The sequence below is a fragment of the Ascidia mentula genome, chromosome 5, assembly GCF_947561715.1.
Source record: "Ascidia mentula chromosome 5, kaAscMent1.1, whole genome shotgun sequence".
Lineage (NCBI taxonomy): Eukaryota > Metazoa > Chordata > Ascidiacea > Phlebobranchia > Ascidiidae > Ascidia > Ascidia mentula.
The window spans coordinates 9536521-9552397 of record NC_138570.1 but is presented as its reverse complement, the minus strand read 5'-3'; the positions used below and the strand labels follow the sequence as shown (position 1 = coordinate 9552397).

The 15877-nt window shown below is 41.3% G+C and overlaps 1 protein-coding gene across 3 annotated transcripts in view; it reads right to left on the bottom strand.

Annotated features, from left to right (window-relative positions):
- LOC145901335 (uncharacterized) overlaps positions 1 to 15877 on the bottom strand; it is a 31590-nt gene that overhangs the window by 3473 nt on the left and 12240 nt on the right. For 2 of the 3 annotated variants that reach the window (XM_082988962.1, XM_082988965.1), the window contains 19 exons: positions 15640 to 15804; positions 15237 to 15341; positions 14600 to 15123; positions 14339 to 14528; positions 14071 to 14260; positions 13735 to 13921; positions 12905 to 12994; positions 12744 to 12846; positions 12558 to 12673; positions 9214 to 12495; positions 4796 to 4943; positions 4564 to 4724; positions 4129 to 4287; positions 3813 to 3998; positions 1788 to 1879; positions 1400 to 1444; positions 999 to 1166; positions 778 to 849; positions 70 to 123 (listed from right to left, as the gene is read on the bottom strand). In XM_082988962.1, the coding sequence (XP_082845088.1) occupies positions 70 to 123; positions 778 to 849; positions 999 to 1166; positions 1400 to 1444; positions 1788 to 1879; positions 3813 to 3998; positions 4129 to 4287; positions 4564 to 4724; positions 4796 to 4943; positions 9214 to 12495; positions 12558 to 12673; positions 12744 to 12846; positions 12905 to 12994; positions 13735 to 13921; positions 14071 to 14260; positions 14339 to 14528; positions 14600 to 15123; positions 15237 to 15341; positions 15640 to 15804 (6037 nt within the window). The remainder of the gene's footprint in view (positions 1 to 69; positions 124 to 777; positions 850 to 998; positions 1167 to 1399; positions 1445 to 1787; positions 1880 to 3812; positions 3999 to 4128; positions 4288 to 4563; positions 4725 to 4795; positions 4944 to 9213; positions 12496 to 12557; positions 12674 to 12743; positions 12847 to 12904; positions 12995 to 13734; positions 13922 to 14070; positions 14261 to 14338; positions 14529 to 14599; positions 15124 to 15236; positions 15342 to 15639; positions 15805 to 15877) is intronic. The other variant, XM_082988963.1, reaches the window with a different exon arrangement.

The following is a 15877-nucleotide window of genomic DNA, read 5'->3' as shown; positions in this document are numbered from 1 at the left end:
CTGGAAATATGTATTTCATCTTTTACAGATGCACGTAATGATAGTTAGGAAAAAATAAACTAAATTTACTATGTCTCCTATTCTTCCTTGAGGTCCGGGTATTCCCCTTGGTCCGGCAAGACCCTGTGCAATAAACAAATGTTTTATGAGGAAAGCAGTTTAAATTGGCGAAATTCTTTGTATGTGGATATATAGTGTTGGCGTACTCGCCTATTCGCAACAAATGCGCAACGACATACACGTCATTGAGTTATTTGGTGCGTGAGGTTTTGGAAACAAGTCGGTGTTGTCAGAAACGTGCAACAAGGTATTAGGAGCAAACCGACCGTGTCAGCGAATCAATTCCACCTTTCAGGAATTTGTGCTTTTATGCGAGTCTGTCGCCAACTTCTGTTTACAGACAAATTCGCTTTTAGATCGGATTAAAGAGAGGACTACCGACCTTCTCGCAGTTCAAACAAAACTGAGCCAAGCCAACGAGCCACTTGACAGCTTTACTAAACGGCCACGTGTCTCGCGTAACCACAAAAGGTGTAGTTGGGCAGCTTAAGGTGAAAGGTGCGGTTAAAGCAATAAAAACTTTGTCTGTTAAAATCTCAGTAGGAAAATCTGCAGTGAAAATATTGCGTGCAGATGTTTGTGAATTGTGCTGAAACTCACTGCGCGACCGCTCGGCCCAGGGTAACCTCTTGGACCTTGAGCACCAATCAGACCCTGAAATTCTTGACATTTCACCACACTTTACGGCTAAAGTTACAAGCCAAGTTACAAGTATACCTGGGGACCTTGTGGACCGACAGGGCCTGGAAATCCTGGGTCTCCCTTTTCTCCTTTTCCGGGAGAAAAATCCTGTGCAAATGTCAAGTTTTATTGATGTGCAAACATTCCCCTGAACTTGTTAAACAACTGCAGTTTACAGCTAAGCAAACGTGAATTTTCAGGTAATTATTTATAACCTTTAAAGCGATGTTTGTTTACCCTGAGTGTGACTCACTAACCTTGACTGCTTGTTTGATTAAAATTTCAATGGTTTCGTCATCCACGAATCCCATTCCCATCAAGTCGTTATCTCCCGTTTGACGACCTGGGAAACCTGGCGGGCCGGGTGGACCTCGTAGTCCCGTTAAACCGGCCAGGCCCCTCGGACCAGGTCGACCATCTTGACCCTATTTTCATATAAAGCAATTTTTTTCAAAAAATCCGGTGCTATAGCATATTTTTTTATTATAGTCATACTGCATTGATTGTTTATGTGACAACATGGCTGACCAAAAAATATGTATTTGTAAAGTTTGTATTGAATCCGTTAAATATGTTATGGAAAGTTCTGGGGCAAAGCATATTTAACTATTTTAGTTTATGCTTTTCATTTTGTGTCATGCTTTTTTCATGTGCTTACCGGCTCGCCCTTAATTCCGGGTAATCCCATATCTCCTTTTGCACCCTAAAAGAACAGTTCCGAATGACAAGTCATACAGAAGACAACCTTTCAAAATTTAGAAAGTACATTTTGCCACCAAGTTCTATGGTGGAAATGTGTGGCAAGATGCAGATTTTACGACACTTGAACAACCACAGATTTACTTCTGTCGCTGGAAAAGCAATTACAAAATATAAAAAAAATATACAACACACACAAAGAGTGATAGTCTACCCACATCATTGCAATGATGATAATGCATTTGTTGCAGGAAACTGTATTCATGCATATATTTCTTCAAACCGTGTGAAAACCGTGTGACCAAAAATGTTATTTTCGGGCTAACGCCAAGAACATTTTATCTCACCGGAATTCCATCAGCACCGGGAGAACAGGAGCATTTACTTTCCAAGTTCACGGGCGACGACGTTGGCGGCGGCCGCAGTGCTTCACTCTTCGCTGCAAAACATGCGAGGCACTCGATTTTTATTCATCGCTGCAACAAGCCCAGCCTCCATAAATCAATATTGTGTCAATACGCCACTGCCATTACAGCCCACCAAGAGCTCCAAGATGGATTACGATATATTAACGGCGCGCTTAAGCGATTAACTGCGCTGAGTAAGGTTACACCTGGACACACAGGGACCGTCAGACGTCGAGTCATTATCGTTTCAAAAATCTACCCGCCTTTGACGAATGGTGGATGATTTGCAAAACAACAGGGCTTGAAATACTATTGGCGCTGATGTTGCAATCGGAGAATTGGAAACCACATCTTTGATGGTAATTTATAAATTCCGGATATTGCTAAAAGTTGACAGTTCACTTTGATCATGATTAGGATTTAATTTGCTCGATTCCTAACAACAAAAGGAAGTAATGGAGTTAAGCGGCCTCTCTTGCGGTCATCGCACAGAGCCAAGTGCGGTTTTTATTGGATCAGTTGCAACAAGATGTCATGAGCAAAATAAGACTCAGGGTATGCAAAACATTTGCGTAAAGCCATTTCCACTGCATGTTTTGGTTCATTTTTAATACTTATGATCTTGTAACGTATGAAACGTCATGAGAAGCCCCAGTCACCCAAATCGCCGCAGGTAAGTGTCTCGTGCGTACATAGGTTGGTAAGGTTAAGCACTATTTGTGGGAAAAAGGCTTAGGTTTCGTGACAAAAATTGTTGCAGGCAAAGGATTAACGGTGTACCGGTTGAGTGGGTGGCCAAGATTAGAAACACTTTCCCTTATTTAGCGACGCTTTCGCCGACGACGGCCCTTTCGGTCCCAGCTAAATTCACGCGCAATGGAATGTCTGAGCAATTTGACAGACCTGTTTTACTGCGCACCCGCGTTCTCGCGTCAAACGCCGACATAATGCAGAGTGAAACGAAAAAGTAAAACGTTTCGTATTATAAACCGTTTGTCATCTTATTCCTGTGTCACCAAATGCGAAGGACAATCGTCAAACTGGTAGAAACTGGCGATTTCTGAATTTGGGCAAAGGGGGCCGTAGGTTAATATATCCTGTATATTTTCTATTACAATCTGTATACTTATTAAATTCTGTAAAAGTGTGAAAGGTGATATAGCAATTTAGTATACACCCTCGCCCAATGCTTCCGCATGCCCTCGTGATCGCTCTGAGGGCTTGACTAGCATTCGCGAATTGTAAAAGCGTAGCGGATGTGGTCGTATCTTATTCCGCACAACAGATGCACGGGCGTCTATTGAATTCATTGTGGAGGCGTGTCAAAATTTTCCCACGAAGTAACAGCGGCAGGCTTGGTTGATACGACAAGGAATCGCGACCTCCCACGGCGGTAACATCCACGTAAAGCGCAGAATTACTTGACCGCTTCTCGGAAAACGTTTTTGTGTTTCGACAGCTGCCGTGTTTCACGTAAACGAAGTTTGACGAAGGTTTGTCTAATTTTTTGATTATTGTGCCGGGGTCATGAGTTTTTTGGCCAAGAAGCTGAATTTTCTAATAATTATGCGTATTTCTCATAATAATGGAGAGTTCGGTGGAGGCATTTTAATCGTTCTCAAAGCCCTGTATATGGTGTGGTTCGTTTCTGAATAAAAAATGGTATTATTTTTTTTAATTTTTGTATTTTTTTCTGGATAAAATCATATAGTCGGACTTGTGGTTTGTCAGATTTTCGGCCAAGCACATTTACCGGATCCGGAATATATAAAAACTTTATCAGCTTTCAGAACGACTTGATAAAGTTGTTTAGATGTAACACAAATAAACAGAATTTCGTACACTCCCTGGTGGTCACTGCATCACATACCAATCACATCTTCCTAAACACATCAAGTGCTGAGAAAAGCCGAGGCACCGGCAGTCGAAGAAAACACTTCGCCTCGCGCATTGACCCAGTCGTACCTTTATCATGGGTCGCCTTTCTGCCATGCGCCTCGCGGCATATCCGCCACTTAAGCTTCTTTCTGATGGATTCCAGGTCGCCGTAGTTTTCCACGAGGTAACTGTTTTTCTTACTCGGCTCCGACGCCATGGCAGCCACTGCTGGTTGACTGTCTGCTCCAACACCGACCGCTATCACGCGAGCTCCTGAATAAGGCAACGCAAACTATTGATGGATTTTAAAAATACATTTAGTTGCACAAGGTGCAACGAGATGCTTGATAGAATGCGTATAGGGACGTAATAAATGAACACGGGTAAGGACTTAATAGTCGACCTGTTTCTTTTAGCCGATGTGCGGCATCTTCGTAATCGTCATCCGAGTTGCCTGACGACACTGCTAATACCACGTGGCGTGAATCTCTGCGCGTGATGTTAGGCTTGAGGACGTATGTGGAGACGAAATCCAGTGCACTACCCAAGTTAGACTCCCCACCTTAACAAAGCAGAAAATTGACAGGTGGAGCTTGAAAAAATTACTAAATTTGATCCTGGCAAAACACAGCCAGTGCTGAAAGTAATAAATATGTGGCACAAATTGTTTTGGTCACCTCAATATAATGAAAGTGATTGCAAAAACTACTTGGTAACTTTGTTATTTCATTAGCCATGATAACGAGTTTCTCAAAACCACATTTAACACACATAAGCAAAAAACATAAAAACAAATAAGGCCATTGGTTATGAAACATGTTTTACAACATAGACGAACCCAATTGCTGCATTAAATCAATCGTTGTCCAGAGAGAATGCCGCGTATTGTGACCGCCGAGATCAAGTTCAACTGTTGGTTGGATCCCGTATTGTACCAAAGAAACCCGCGTTTTCTCAGATTTAAAATTTCTTTTTGTTTTGTCGGGAGATGCGTCCCAGCTAAACATAAGAAATATCAGTTTTTACTGTTGCAGGCAATAAGTTGAAATAGAATGACTTTGCTGATTTACCCTTGAAATCCATCATCTTCGGCCACGTCAAATTCCTCAACTAGAAGCTTCAACCAATCACAAAAAACGTCAAAGGACTCGGCACTCACGTGACTTGAACCGTCAAATAAAAACACGAGCTCAGTTTTTCCGGAAAGGCAGGACGGGTCTGTGGAATAAACAACTTTTACTGTGTCAATCAAAATATAGATTTGTTGGTGATACATAGCTAACGTTGGGCACAAAAAAACATTGCTTGCTTTTGGCGGAACGAAGTCGTGGTTTTGCGAGAGGGTCGCTCTACGTTCACCCGCCGGTATGCCGAGAGCAAACAGTCGGACGCGGCGGAAACCAGGGTCGTAATCTCCGCCCGCCAATCGTTTCGCACACCGAGGGTTTTTTGGACAAAAAGCCAGGCGACGTAGTCGGGCGATTAGCGACGGCACTTGGGGATCGCGAGAATAATAGAAATGTTTTACAAGGCGCCTACAAACAACCTGACGGGAATCGGAGTTTTGTCTCCATGTGAGGTGGCGGCGAAAAGAACGAGGACAATAAAACACGGACTTCGCGGTTTTTACCCGTCGCGTTATCCGCAGGTCTAGGTACCTTTTCGCCGGATTTTTCGCTCCTGCGTTTCACTGTTATTGTGGACGAGAAACGGGACTCCGACACGTGGTTACACCGAAAGGAGTACGGCCTTAATAGGGATTTTATTTATTACACCTTCAGTTTCGCTGTGTACTCTTTGTACAAAAATAACAGTTCATCCAGCCCATTGTCACTATGGTTGCTATAGCAAACGTTTTATTGCACGATCCTCCCTTGGCTACCCAAACAGAAACTTCCTACCACAGTTCTGTTAGTCAAAAACAATCAAACATAGTCGCAATGTAGCGATGTAACAAACAAAACATACACTTAGTTGATAAGAATTCACGATATATCCATTAGATATCAAGTAGATCAAAACGTAAACCAACGTAGCAGATATACAGCATTTCTGTTGTCACAAAATCGTCTATCCATGTCACAGGGGAGCAGTAATCTTGCAATGTGATCATATAGGACGGTTTGTAAATTTCATTGTCAAGCAAGATTAGGTCGCGTTTTGTCCCCTAAACAGCACACCGTTTTACATGGTGTACCATCCCGCAAATTCCTTGCATTACCCCACTACACTACCGAACGCAATCTTAAACCGTAAGTGACGTCAGGGTACATTAAGGTAAGCCAACGCCCACTTCTTGTTGTAAACCATAACAATTACAGTCATTGTAAAAGTATCTGTAGATGGGCGACATCTCAAGGCTTTTTAGAGACTTGAAAACGGAAACGGCGTGTTGACACAAAACAAAGAGGTTTTTGGGACGTTTACACCAAGCACACAAATTAGTTGTTGCCAGCCAAGATCAGCTTTGAGCTGAAAGTCGAACACTCTTGCTTCAACCATAGAACGCACTTTTTGTGGCTGTTTTCCGTGATGGATGTCTTGGACCACGAAAGAAACCACATCTTCTGAGCGCTGCGAACTTTCAAGTAAAAACGTCGTTCATCAGTTGCATCGCAAGCGATCTGTTACTAGGGGGTGGTGTTAACGAGGTGAAGGAGATGAATTGAATTGAAGATTTGCCAAACACTTTGTGGGTTTTCAACGGCGAGACGAGATAAACACACAGTGGGATTGTAAAAGCGATTTATTTTATTACCCTAATGTTTCATCCTTGGGATCGGTTTGGGAAGCTTTACGGGTCGATGCGAGAGAGACAATTTTTCACCACGCCTTTGCCCTTTCCTACTGACAGAAAGCGAGCCACAGGAATTTACTCCCTGACAAGGAAGACAGGGTTTGTTGCAGTTTGCATGCAACCGAACCCGCCCTTGGGATTATCCGCGTCAGTGACTGGACATTACGGCATTAAAGGATGGACCTTTGATGTGCCGCGCGCCACCTGAATTTGACTTTGTGCTCGATATGCTTCGTAAATCTATGGCTTTACTGCGAAGGTATTTAGATGAAAGGAGTACTTGACACTTAGACATGCGGGTTGGCAATAAACAAGCGTGCGTTTTTGCTTACATCCTGTTAAGTGAGTCAATATTGCAACGTTGTTAAGCGTAGTGTCGGATCAACAAGATTTGGGAAAGAATTGTATTTCCTTGATTTCAGAAATAAATATGATGTTGTTTTAGACGAAACCTAAACCAAAAAAGATAATCGCTTGCTTGCGTGTTTGTCAAGCATAAAAACTGCACGGGTTTTACTTAGTGGCGCTTAGGTGATATAAAATGATAAACTTAACTTTCGCTACGAATATATTTCCTTTCAATACACTAGAATTTAACACCTTACAACCACATCACCAAAGCATTTCACATAAATCGTTCAAGAAACTCTCAATAAACAAGAATAAATGTTAACATTTCGGATTTAGCGAGGCGGCGAAATTGCGGCTTTTGCAAAGGACACAAAGGGCTTGCCGTTCCACCAAAGGAGCACAGTACGTGATGGCCAAGCCACTGTTTGTACTTGTGACACTGGGAATGGTGGCGAGATACTTCGAAAAATCTGTCAGCGTGGCCTTTCCACGCCAAACAAAGCGTGTAACGTCAACACACAACAAAGTCACTGCCTCGATCAAAGCCGTCGTCGGCTGACACAACCGCATAATAGTCAATTACATCATGAAACGGCCGCGGTTCTTTGAACACTGTCGTTTCCGAGAAGAAAATCCAATAATGTCACTCAAAAATATTATGTGGTGAATTCGTGGGATACATATTGCTTTGAAAAAAGATTTCGGTTCGAACAACTTCTCTTTTGCCTATTACATTACACGTCCATACAAAACTTTGGCAACCATATTTGAAAGCAAATCCCGCGTTTACGATGAACTGTAATTTGGCGTAAATTTACCAACACAAAAGTAACTTCTTACCGCGCATGTCCACTGGCACTGACGGCATATCTTCAATATGCATTGTAACAATATCGTCGTCAACCATTGCCGCCATCTCTATTGTGTCCATAGTCAAGAGATCCTGGCTCAATACCTCCGTCACTACCCCTGCATAACCCCCTGATACGAGACTCAAGCATGCCAAAGTGCACACGCAATCGACAAACAAGAGCCCCATTGCAAAATCAGTCGCTGTATAGTCTGTGACCAGTAGCAAGTTAGGCATTAATAAACGCAACGCTTAGATTTAAATTACATTCTAGTTCAATTCACTTGTTTACTTTCAAAACCATAGCCAAACCAGTGTTGCTGTTTCGCTAACTACAAAAGCCTTTGTTAAACCAACGCACGCTATACCAATGCCCCTCATATTGTGTACTTGTTCCCCGCTATTGACACCCTAACACCGACCATGAATCTGTCACCAAGACTCGATACAACTCTGCTCCATTCTTCCCATACACGCGAAGCCGCAACACTTCACGAAGGGACCGGCTGATGTGCGTGTGACTGATTTCAGCTACGTTACTGACGCCGCCGTGGCGAGTTTCACTAAATGCGACCAACAGGACCAATTCGCAGCTTTTACGTGGTGCGAGAGAAAGCATTAAACCTTTTGGCCCTTCCGCTCCTGTCTACATGCAAAGCTTGTAAAAGTTACCTTTACCCTTTGCGCTGTGCTAGTACTCAAAAAAGGCTGGTCCTGTTTGCAAGCATTCGTGTTGAGTTGATTAAATAGGAGTGGCTTTCGGGTTTTTGCGACAAGACAGGTGCTCCCTACCACATTGTCGCCGATGCTAACATTTGCCTCTGGCCGCCAATCACCCGCGAAATCAAATGCCAAACACTCGTTAATGCCGAGAACGACTTGATCCCGTTTCATATTTAAAGTCCACATTTCGATTGGCCGATGCGCAAACAACGCCGAACACTTTGGGGCGTGCACACAGGGCAAATAAGCCCGACCATTGTGTGGCCCGCCTCGTCTCGGCGTGATTGGGAGGACGCAAATAAAAGCCGTCTGTCGACCACGCGAATTGCATCATGATTTCCATCTTCTTCAGGGAAATATATACGCTTAAAATCATCCAAACGTCGATTTCATTTGCATTAGTTTTAGTCATGGGGTTTTCGAATACTTAAGTTGATTTTTCAACAAAATTGAAATTTCGGGAAATTTTCAGTATCCACGCAACCGACACTGCTATATGTCCGGTATAAGCAATCAATAGGAGTTAATCTAGCGGCTCCTATAACTACGTATAACACATAAGTTGTTTTGCCGGTGCTATTTGTTCCAGTTCAAATTTATCATGTGTATGTTGCCACAATATACGAAAAATATATGCATATGATGATTGCATGAACTTACTGAAGCTTATCATGCTTAAACTTTTCATTAACCTATAAAATTTGGTAGTAAGTGCGTTAGCAAATTACTTCCGAACTGAAAAAAAGCAGAAGACAAACCAAGCTTACCGGCAAGTGTGGGTACGTTTGTTGTGGTAGAAATACTCCCCGGGTTCTCTTCACCAGGTGCTGTTTGGTAATCTTCAATTGAAAATTGATTCTCGTCGGGAATACGAGACACTTGACTGACGGTTGGAGTAGTTGTAACTGTGCTTACTTCATGGGTTCCACGTGAACTACCGACTTCCGAATTATCCGTAACCACATCAAGCTCAGCTCCTTGTGCTGCTTTTCCAGCAGGCTGTTTGGGAGGATTTGAGGTTTTTGAGGATTTGCGAAACGACGCCTCTATATTGTGTGACGGATTGGGGTCCGGTAAATTGCTGTTATTCTTGTTTTGCAGGGGGACTTCCGTAGTGTTTAAACTTTGAACCAGAGCAGCTTTTTGACCTAAAATGTTCTCATTTCCATTTAACTTGGATTCTTTTGTTTTGTTTAAAACATTTGTGTTCAAAACTGTCGTCGCGGATTTGTGTTTATTCGACAACGAAATGTCTTCACGAACATCAGAAGTGACTGTTTGTGTTTGAAGTTTTGAATCTAACTGTCTTCCATTGGATTCTCTCGAGCTGCTATATCGGAAAGTTTGTTGAACTCCATCACTGCCATCTAGCGGAAAAGTTTTAGCTAGTAAAGGGTGTTGAATAACGTAATTTTCAGTAGTTGTGTTTTCCATTGTTAAGGGTCTAGCGTCCTTCAAATCAGCTTCGATATTTTTCTGCTCGGTTCTGTTATTTACTGACGACGAACCACTCAATTTACCAACAAGTAAATGGGATTTCGTGTTAATTGTAGAATGGGTTGATGCTGTTTCTGTGGTGGAACTTTCATAGATCTCTTGCCTCACTGGTTTGACACTGCGAGCATTTTCAAATAAGTCCTGATAATTTTTTGTTGTCACTTCACCGTCTAATAAATCATTACGCGTGTGTTGCAGGGAGATTGTTGGTTTTGTCCCACTGTCAGTAGTCGATGTTGTAACTTCAGTTTGCGTTTCGTTCGCTGTAAGTTCTTCTTGCTCACTTTTATAATTAATTTTTGTTTCGGGATGTAATTGTTTCTGCCTTGTCACGATATTTGATTTCGTGGATGGCTTACCTCGACTCACGCCTGGACTCGATTCGCGGTAATTTGCCTCAGTGTTGACCTCTGTATGCAAAGGTTCTCCTGGCGATAAAACAATCTCACTGGTACCATCATGCTGCGTAGTGAAAAATGCAGATTTTGTGTTCGTCTGTTTTGTTGGCTTTACGGAGCCGAATGTAGCAGACCTTGCGACACCATTCTTTGTTTCCTGATTATCGACGGCAGTGGTTGAAAATGTAGTTGGAACTTCGGATAGCATTGGAGTTCGACCATTGACTGGCCTCGTGTTTGTGTTGCTGAGGTCGCCTTTCTTTCCGATTTGTTTCATCCCTGTTATTTTTACATCATTGTCGTTTTCTTCGTTTCCTGTACGTTGGACGTCGGGGTCACCATCAACATCACGTGTTAGTGGTCTTATGATTGTTTCACTTTCCTCCTCTGGTTGCGGATTCGCAAATGTTGTTGTAACATATTGTGACGTCGTGGTGGTAAAGGTGGTAGAGGTTTTCGCGTTTGTGTTAATGGTTGGGTTTCCACTTGAATAGTTGACAAGCGACTCATCTCCTGAATCGCGATCTGGAATATTGGTTTGATCGTTTCTAACTCTTTCTGAATCGAAATTTTCTTCTTCCCTTCGAATATGTTGACTTTGGTCACCGCGGCGTGATGGTGTGGTTGGAATATCCAACTTTGACACTAATTCCGAGCCAGTAACTGTAACTAGGGTTGGTTGCTGATTGTTGTTGACTTCACTGTTGGAAATATTTCCGCTTGTCATCTTAGTCTGATTCCTTGATAAGTTCCCTGCTACGTTACTGTTGTTAGGTGGTGTTGTTTGAGAGTTCAAACGAGTGTTGGAGGTTGGAGACGTGTCTTGGTAAATTGCATGCTTATTTAAATCAGATAAACTTTTGCTGTCAACCTCCCCTGAATTTTCCCTTTCTTTTAATCCCTGTGTCCCATTTCTTTTATCCACAGAATTAACTTTTAACTTGTGGTTGTAAAAATAGGGTTTGCGGGATGTATTATTGCTTGCTGCCACAGCAAAACTACTGCCATTTCTGTTTAAATGGACTTTGTTAGTTATTTTTACAGAGTTTAAAATACCCTGATTTTGTCCACCAACTTTACTAGTAGAATTCGATTTCGTAGTTCCTGAATATTCTGTGATATTTTCATGTGCAGTTCCTTGCGTTGGTATGGTTTTTGTTTGGTGTCCATCCTCAAGTAAAGTAGATGTGCCTAAGGAAGGAGATTTTGTGATCAAATAACTTTTATGTGTGCGATTTTGTCCAGTGTTTTCTTTTGAAGTTGGTTGACTGAAGTTTAAAAGTTCTCCATCGGTTTCCATTTTCTTTTCCTTTGACAATAGATTTGGTTTTGTTGGGCTGCTAAATTGATCATTAAAAGTCTGATTGCTTTTATTTAGGTGTTTACTAGAAATACTAATATTGTTTTTAGAATTTTCTTTGATTTCCTTGGTATTTTGTTCAATATCAGACTCAGTATCAGCATCCCGCTGCGCATGAATTTTGTTCGATAAACCACCTGAAGAATGTATATCTTGTTTTTTATTCTTCCTATTACTATGATGCTGGTTTTTATTTTGCACGTCAGTGAAGTCTGCATTTACGTTTCCACTCTTTCCAGTGGAGTATGCAATTTCCACACGATTGTCTACAGGTGAGGTAACGAACGCTTTGCTGTCTTTGTGATCTGACAAATCGTCCAAGATTACTGACTGTTCATGGAGAAAATGATCTTGATCATCCTGATGACGTTCATCTAACCGATCATCTTTAAATTCTTCATGAACATCGACTTGGGCACTCTGTTTGGTCACTAAATTTTTAAACCCCTCATACTGACTGTCAGACTGCAGTACGTTAAGATTGCGTTCCCGGTTAAACAATGTTCTGTTGGAAATACGTGCTGGAGTTTCATAATCCTCTTGGTTCTTACGCAAAGGCACCAGAAGACTGCCTTGTCCATGATTGCTCCCCTGATCCTGAGTTGCGCTTTGTTGATGATTCACTGTTCCTTGATTTGGGTCAGTTTTGTTCTGTCCAACCTTCAGTTTTGTGTTGTTTGAAGAAACTCCGTGTTGAAGCGTTTTATTTTCGGCTTTAAATACCTTCGATACAATTGCAGTACCGAGCTTGTCGGTTTTTGCAATTATTTTTTTCCACAAACTTCTTCTTTTACCTGCAAGTACAAGGGACAGTTAGTGTATAAAACTTCGAAGATTAACCACACGAAATAGATACCAGATAATGTGTAGCCCGTCGCTATAATTCTAGTGTTGGGTGGTATGCTGACATCAAAAGATTGCGCCTCTTTTTTCAATGTTTGGACCTCGTTTCCTGTTTTTCCGATTTTGTATCTGCAAAAAAAGTTATATGTAAGATAATAACGGTAAATATTTAAAGAAGATAAATCTGTTTTTTGATCACCTTAATTCATAACCGGTTCTTCGACCTCTTGGATGTTCCCAATGTATTTTGTACAAATTGTCGGATAAAGAACTGATGGAAAAGTTAATAAGAGGCTTTGGACCTAAACGGAATATTGCTTTTAATATGAAGTAAAGCACACGACATCCAACAATACCTACGTGTAGTGAAACGTACAGTTGCTGGGTCGCTGATCGTATCTCCGAATGTAGATCTTAACTTAACAGTGTATTTTGTCCCTGGTGTAAGTGCTGCAAAGTAAAATGTGGTTAAATTGGCGCTGTTGGTTAGTTGGCTTACCTTTATTATTACGTCACACAAACAACCCCACCGTCACTAAATTTGCTTAACAACATCAAATGTTAGTCCTAATTATTCTGTAAAAAATGGTGACTGCTTTAATTGAAACAAACTAATGGCTCAAGCATGTTGAAGTTTATTCATGAAATTATCTGGGTCAATATTTCGATTATTACGTATGGATTAACTATGGATGGTCTAAACAGAAAAAAAGTATTTGGCGTTTAAACTCGTCATCAGAAACAATTTAAAAATGCCACAGACTTGGTTCGAAAACCTAAAAGCTGGTCGAGTGGTTTACATATTCAACCAAAAAAAAGAATGTGCGGCATTTTGTTACCTCGGCAACTATAAAATAGTGCGCCAACCTATCCTCATGTGAATGTTGGTTTGCGTAAGTTTCAAATATAGTTTAATCGCATGCAACATCAACAAATTTGCTCACAGTAATCTGAAAGCTTGTCTGGAACATAACATCAAATTCCCTTTGTGAAAATTATAATGGTTCGGTGTAACAGTAAGAAAGTTATAATTGAAAAAGCCAAAAAAATGCGCCAACTAGACTGGTTTAAAGAAATGTTAGTTTCTGAGGTTTAAATCAGGCAGCTTTCTTAAAAGACATATATATTTCAAGCTTCGTCAGTGTTTTTTTTCAAATAAGATATACTACTGCAACAATAACATTACTTACATGTTAACATTGTGCTTTTCATTTTTGAAGCTTGAGGAACTGAGTAATTGCTGACAAACTGGCCGTGTTGATCGTAAAGAGAAAGTTGGTAATCCACATGAGGAAGACTTCTTCTTTTCCATCTTACTCTCGCTTCTTCGGATGTGACGAAAGTCACAGATCGCGTTTGTGGCTTTTCCAGTTTCGTCTAAAAAATCGTGGGTAACTGGTTTTATTCCGCCCCCAAACACCCAACTTTGATAGACCAACTAGAGGTCTCTTGTTTAAGATAACTCACATCTGCAGATGAAATGATGAACTACACAATTATTTGAAAGATCTTTTGTATTTAGTTACTTGGACTCTTATTTCTCCCACAATCTGCTCCATTGGATTTCTTCCCCTCTTGATTCGCTTCACGACAAATTTGTACGCAGTGAAAGGTTGAAGTTTGGACGCTTTTAACTTTAACTTGCGACCGATCTTTCTGGTCTTTTCCAATTGCTCTGTGCCATTGGCAAAATGTCTGAATTGCAGTACTTCGTACCTTTAAGAAATACGTAATTTCTATAGTCGCGGTTAAAGCAGAACTGCCATAAAAAAGCGATTGTTTTTCAAAATATACCTCACTTTCAATCCAGGAACTTTGCTCTTTCCCCAAGACAGCATCACATACCGATCTGCGACCTTTTCCGTTTTTACGTCACTTCCTATAGAACCCAAATTGCTTACGATCACTTGCGGGGAAGACGCGTGGAGAATTTCCTCCGGCCGTGCTTTGATAGGATTTGTTTGATTGTTGACATCGGGATCTGCTTGAGACCAATGTCAACAGTTAGTTTGCATACCGTTTTGCGTATTTTATCTTTTAACAAATGACAGTTACCAATTTTTAGTTGAGGTTCGATATCCAAGTTGGAAGTTTCATCTGCATCGGGGTTGTGGACAAACGATCTGGCTGTTGTGATGTTGACATGTGGAAAAGTTGAGGTTGGGTGTCCATCGAACTCATCTGGTGTCTCAGAGTTTATTTTGGTCACTTCTGTTGTCAAAGCGATGTTTTCCTTGGAAATTGCACCATCTACTTCCTTCACATCAAACTCATTCCACGGCAATGTGGGCTTGACTGGCACTGAAAGTGTTATTACAGTTGGAGTGGATTCGAATATTGCAGAAGGGTCAACAGTTGATGAAGGTTGCTTCGTGTTAAGCAAGCCTTTTAGAACCAGTTCTTTCTGGAATGATTCCATGTCTTCAAAGCCAAGTAGCTGTACTTGCTCGTCGGTGCGTGTCCCTGTTTTGGTGGCAAACACAATTTCACTAAAGGCGTTTGCGTTTTGTCCAATTGCTTCCAGCATAACGTGGTACTCAGAGTCCGGATCTAGGCCCGTGACCATAACACCAGTCGATCTGAAAAAGTGAGACAAAGCGCGGTTCGAAATTTTCGTCCACAATCAAACTGGAACACCCGCTTGGGAACCACTGTTTTAAACAGGAAACGTCTTTTAATTATGCACACTTACGCTTGGTCCAGTTCTTCGGTGATTATGTCCGTTCCATCACGAGTTATTCTGATTCGGAAGAAGCGAGGCATTTCTGCTGGAGGCGACCAACCGAGCACTGCTGCGCTGTGAAAGTTAGTGGTTTGGGAAACACACAACCAGACATTCTTTCTAAACTCGTGTGACGCTGTTTCTAAATAATCCAGCGGATCATTTTTGTTAATTAGAAAATATTTTTTTTTTGTGAAATGGTAACACAGTATCAAGGTAAGAGTAAGGTGAATAACATGACTTGTTGGTTACCTAGATAATGGTTATCTAAAATTATGTAACTTCACTTGCAATATTTTAAAGTATGTACTATAACCAACGAACGCTAAAGATAAACGCATGGTATAAGAGCTGTAATATTGAGTTTTTTTACTTGTCTGTTGCATTGTATGTTTCCAGGTTGTTTGGAAGTAAATTCCTCTCGTTACGAATACGTTCGGGAGGAGCTTGTACAATATCACGAAGATTTTGAATCAGAGGCGGAACAACTTGATACAAAGTGTCGAAACTCTCCACTACGTAAAGTCGTTCAACTTCACTAAAATTAATAAACAAAGAATTGAGTGATCCAAACAAAATTAGTGTTTTGCGTTGGCTGTATTATCAAAACA